The sequence below is a fragment of the Ips typographus genome, linkage group LG3 (assembly GCF_016097725.1).
Source record: "Ips typographus isolate SLU linkage group LG3, UJ_Ityp_2.0, whole genome shotgun sequence".
Taxonomy (NCBI): domain Eukaryota; kingdom Metazoa; phylum Arthropoda; class Insecta; order Coleoptera; family Curculionidae; genus Ips; species Ips typographus.
Window position 1 is genome coordinate 20,223,843 of NC_138424.1, and position 6,026 is coordinate 20,229,868.

Below are 6,026 nucleotides of genomic sequence, written 5' to 3' on the forward strand. Positions count from 1 at the left end.
AAAATAGGTTAGAAGCTTCTAAGGCCACTGACCAATTGCCCTTATTTTCAAAATTGTGACTTTGAAACGAAATTAAAAAAAAAATGTTCAAAGTTTTGTTAATTGTGATTCCAGCGTTCATGAGTCGTCATATTGATTTTGTCCAGTAACTCTGTTTTCCGAAGGAGAAAAATTCTGAAAAAATTAGGTTAGAAGCTTCTAAGGCCACTGGCCAATTGCCTTTAATTTCAATGCTGTAAACAAATGATATTTTGAAAATCTGCTCATTTCTGACAATTGACATATAAATGCGAAAAAAAATAATGCACCCCAACACCCAACCCGGTGCAACGATCCCATCCCTTGTATAAAAATATGTCACATCGGCATGTTTTTGAGGTAATCTACTATTTTATTGAATTATTTTTTTAATTATTAATCATTTAGTAATTGAAATTATTTTAAAAAGTGATAATACTTTTTGAAAATTTCCCTCAAAACCGGAACGCAATGGTTAACATCTTCACTACGGAACGCCCTACTCGATCCGTAACATTAATCACATGATCGTTGGAAGCGTTGCCTTAAACGCATCACGTGATTACCTACGCCAAAACTTCAAACCGAAGCCACAAGTCTGTCACTTTTTGTTTGACGCAATTCTACCAACTGACGTATCCACAATAATACAAATTGTTATTAAAAATTACAAATGTCACAGGATTCCTGTAAAATTATTAAAAAAAACCTGCCATTCAGCTACAAAACAATATTAATGATGTGTTGGACCATGTAGAAACTTAATAATTAATGAGCGTCAACAGGAAACATTGTCGTTCACTACGAGATGCAAGGTAACAATTAAAAACACTGTTTTCCATTGTAAAAAGTGGCATTTTAGGGCATTTCTTTGAAACCACACCAATGGAAAAACTAAAATGCAAGGGACACAGTATCACATAGTTAAATACCTCCTTATCATACACACAATGGACTCGTTGGGGGCTGTACTGTCGTTGCAGCAGTCCGATGCGTTGAATTCATTTCCAAAGATGTGGTATCACGTCTTTTTGTGGGCCTTATTTTCATCGATACTGGTGCACACGGTGGCCGCCCTCATAGCGTTTTTGACGTTACGCAAACACAAATTTGGCAAATATTTTCCTATTGCAATACTGTTGATGGGAGTCTTAACGCCCGCCGTAACCGGTATAGTCAGTAGTGCAGCCATCGCGTTTGTGTACAGAGCGTCCAGTTATCCGATGAATCCTTTGATTGCCTTGTTTTGGGGCTGCGGCCAAACCTTTATCATGGGCTGTATGGGTTTTACCAGGATTTTAGCCACTTTATAATTTTTAATTTTTGCTTTCGATGGTGTTGGGTGGGCCCCAAAAATTCCACAGGCATAGTGATATTGTAGGTTTAAGGTAAGATGCATTGTTATGGTTATAAATAATTATTTTTGTTGTTACTTGTAAAGGGAACCATCTTGCCTAATATTGGTTTTTAGAAGAAATAGAGTGGATTTTAGTCACACTTCTTTATTAACATTTTTATGTTGAGGTAAAAAGGCCCTGAACTGTACAGGGTGGCCCAAATGTTATGAAATCCAATGGCTATCATCTGAACCAAAAACATTGAATTATAAACATTATACTTGTATGGCAGCAATATATACTGTATATAAATGATAATTTTATGACTTTTATCAATGAAAAGGTGATTTTAAGTGTATATTGTAATAATCTATAGTAAGCGCAGACTGGGCAACAAAACTATGGGCTATTTAGATGATTTTTTTTATAAATGTGATGGTGCTAAGAAGCTGTAGTTTAAGCCATAGAAAATTATACTATTTTCTATTCATTTCCTATAATTTATTTTGTATTTATGTAAAATAAAACAAACTAGTAGATTGTAATAGCTGAGCTGTAAATATTACACACACACACACTTGTACAAATGCTAGTCCATAATCTTAAATTGTGAGTAAACGCCTAAAGTCAATAGTGAAACATTTCTTGTGTATCTTTTAAAATAAAGAATTTTAATTAAAAAGTCTGCTGGGTGACGGTGGATTTATTTAAAAATAAGCCTCAAGACTGAATTGTATCCTTGTTTTTTTGTTCACCATTTGCTATTCATATTACACAGGGTGGCTCAAAAAAAAACAAATTTCCAATAACAGAGACAGTTAAAAGACGTATTTTGGCGAAAGTATTAACCTGAGTTTTAAGCTGTAGTAACATAGGCCATCTTGTTTTATCAGAATGAGTTAAAATGAGATAGACATTGTAAACACTGACGCTAAAATACCTCTAAAGAGAAAGAGGGTTTACATTGTTGTCAAGTCAAAAAATGGCGGTAGAATAATCGGTCAAAAAACGGTAGATTAAAAAATAGCCCTAGTTTTCTATATAAACATTATAAACCATACTTTTTTTTTCTAACACGTTTGGAAAATTGTGTAATTCTGACCGATTCAAGCCCAATTTGGATAATTATGACATTAGTGACAAATGTCATGTGGTTTTAGAAGATAATTTAGCCAGGCAGTCACACGTGACACATTTGAAGTAAGAAAATGTTTAAAGCATACTTTTAAGGCCTGATAAAACACTACAAAATTTAGTACAGTCAAGAAGAGCGGTGTCCAAGTTTGAACTGCCAAAAACTCTGGTAAAACCCACTTGAAGTAACAAAATGACTGTTTTATAAGCACATTTTTGGAATCCTCAATAAATGTTCTACTCAATAACCTGAAAAACAGTACAAAATTTAGTGCGGTCAGGGAGAAAAGCGGTGTCAAAGTCTGAACTGTCAAAAACAGTTTGAAAAAGCATTCAGCCACCGCCTACTATACTAGAAAGCCTAGAAGGTGCTTGTCAAAAATTCCAATATGGCGGGAATAGTGGTGACAGTTTGTATTGTGGAAATTCAGTTTTTTGTGAATTAGATGAATTTTTACGGTTTAAAATCAAAACTTGAGGTTTGTAAGTTTTTCAAGCCACACAGCAATTCAAGAAAAAGCCCTACCGTGCCAGTTTTTTACCGGATCTAACTCAACAGTGGTTGAACAATGGAATTACTGCGAGACCTCTTTCCACAACAAGTTATTTCAAAAAATGGTAATGTTGATTGGCCTCCACGTTCGCTTGATTTAACTGCTCCGGACTTCTTTTTGTGGGGATATCTAAAAAGCAATGCTTATGCAAACAAACCAGAAACGCTTGAGCAACTCAAACAAAATATTCGTGATGAAATTAATGAAATACCGCGTGAAATGTGTGAGAATGTAATGAAAAATGTGCTCAAAAGAGCTCGCATTTGTGAGGCTAACAGAGGCGGACATTCATCTGATATTGTATTCCATACATAATTGCCGACATTAAATAAAACATTTATCAGTATAAGATCCATTCTCTTTCATTTAATCAAAAATTATAAACAAAGTAGTATACCTTCCCGGCGGACACCCTGTACTTGTTACATGCGCAGGTATGTAAGTTTCATTTTAAAGCATCCTTCATTGTGAGGGCAACAAAAATAATTTTGAATGAATGTTCTTGGTAATAACATAAGAACCATTTACCAGTTTTGCTTACCTAGTTTCAAGGATTTACAGATTTTCTTGTATTGAACAGTGTTTAAACTAGTTTGCTGTGTATTGTACTTTCCAGAACAAATGTTCTCACCAATTTGTTTAGGTTAGACTTGATTGTGTATAAAAAGCTCTATCTATACATATCTGGATCAGGAATGGACGTTTCTTTGATTTTTCACTCACAACTTGCAATCAACTACACGAAATAATTTAAAAAAAACATATTTCTTACTGCATCTGCATACGTTTGTGTATACAACGAAAACCGCTAACGTCGCCATTAAAAGTGACATTTAAGGCTTTCTAGTATAGAGGGCGGTAATTCAGCCCATACTTTCGGATTTATCCAAGGAAGCTGAAATTTTTGACAGCTGTCAACCTAACCTAAGAATCCTAAGATACTGGTCGTATCTGTTTTCAAGCTCCATGGAGCGAGCAGCGCGTTTTTGACGTCACGATGACGTAATTTGACAGTTGGTTAATTTAAGCTTTTACTAAATTACGTCATCGTGACGTCAAAAACGCGCTGCTCGCTCCATGGAGCTTGAAAACGAATGCGGCCAATAATTGTACTGAATTTGACAGCTGTCACTTGGCTGCAAAGAAAAATATTGAAATTCATATTAGTTTTCACAAGGATATCAACAATTTAGACACCAGACAAGTTTAATCGCTGATATCTCAGAAAATAGCTTCTGATCGAAGCTGGAATTTCTGACAGCTGTCAACCTAACCTAAGATAATAATTGTACCGAATTTGACAGCTGTCACTTGGCTGCAACGGAAAATATTGAAATTCATATTGGTTTTCACAAGAATATCAACAATTTAGGCACCAGACAAGTTTAATCGCTGACATCTCAGAACCTAATTTCTGATAGAAGCTGAAATATCTGACAGCTGTCAACCTAACCTAAGATAATAATTGAACTGAATTTGACAGCTGTCACTTGGCTGCAACAAAAAATATTTAAATTCATATTGACTTTTACAAGAATATCAACAATTTAGACACTAGACAAGTTTTTCGGATTGAAGCTGATATTTTTGACAGCTGTCAACCTAGCCTAAGATAATAATTGTACTGAATTTGACAGCTGTCACTTGGCTTCAACAAAAAATATTGAAATTCATATTGATTTTTACAAGAATATCAACAATTTAGACACCAGACAAGTTTAATCGCTGATATCTCTGAAAATAGCTTCTGATCGAAGCTGGAATTTCTGATACCTGTCAACCTAACCTAAGATAATAAGTGTACTGAATTTTCTCAGCTGTAACTTGGCTGCAATGAAAAATATTGAAATTCATATTGATTTTCTCAAGAATATCAACAATTTAGACTCTAGACGAGTTTTTCAGATTGAGGCTGATATTTTTGACAGCTGTCAACCTAACCTAAGATAATAATTGTACCGAATTTGACAGCTGTCACTTGGCTGCAAAGAAAAATATTGAAATTCATATTGGTTTTCACAAGAATATCAACAATTTAGACATCAGACAAGTTTAATCGCTGATATCTCAGAAAATAGCTTCTGATCAAAGCTGAAATTTCTGACACCTATCCACCTAACCTAAGATAATAACTGTACTGAATTAGACAGCTGTCACTTGGCTGCAACGAAAAATATTGAAATTTATATTGGTTTTCACAAGAATATCAACAATTTAGACATCAGACAAGTTTAATCGCTGATATCTCAGAAAATAGCTTCTGATCAAAGCTGAAATTTCTGACACCTATCCACCTAACCTAAGATAATAACTGTACTGAATTAGACAGCTGTCACTTGGCTGCAACGAAAAATATTGAAATTTATATTGGTTTTCACAAGAATATCAACAATTTAGACATCAGACAAGTTTAATCGCTGATATCTCAGAAAATAGCTTCTGATCAAAGCTGAAATTTCTGACACCTATCCACCTAACCTAAGATAATAACTGTACTGAATTAGACAGCTGTCACTTGGCTGCAAAGAAAAATATTGAAATTCATATTGGTTTTCACAAGAATATCAACAATTTAGACATCAGACAAGTTTAATCGCTGATATCTCAGAAAATAGCTTCTGATCAAAGCTGAAATTTCTGACACCTATCCACCTAACCTAAGATAATAACTGTACTGAATTAGACAGCTGTCACTTGGCTGCAACGAAAAATATTGAAATTTATATTGGTTTTCACAAGAATATCAACAATTTAGACACCAGACAAGTTTAATCGCTGATATCTCAGAACCTAATTTCTGATAGAAGCTGAAATATCTGACACCTGTCAACCTAACCCAAGATAATAACTGTACTGAATTAGACAGCTGTAACTTGGCTGGAACGAAAAATATTGAAATTCATATTGATTTTCACAAGAATATCAACAATTTATATTCTGATATTTTTGACAGCTGTCGCCCTAACTCGAGACTATAATTATA

General features: G+C 34.3%; 1 protein-coding gene across 1 annotated transcript; it reads left to right on the top strand.

Moving 5' to 3' along the window:
* The first annotated feature begins 653 nt into the window (after window positions 1-653).
* Window positions 654-2,086, top strand: LOC145726908 (transmembrane protein 170A). The gene is made up of 2 exons (XM_081976193.1): window positions 654-833; window positions 881-2,086. Exon 2 carries the CDS (start codon window positions 918-920, stop codon window positions 1,329-1,331), a length of 414 nt encoding a protein of 137 aa, XP_081832319.1. The 5' UTR covers window positions 654-833; window positions 881-917; the 3' UTR covers window positions 1,332-2,086.
* The last annotated feature ends 3,940 nt before the right edge of the window (window positions 2,087-6,026 follow it).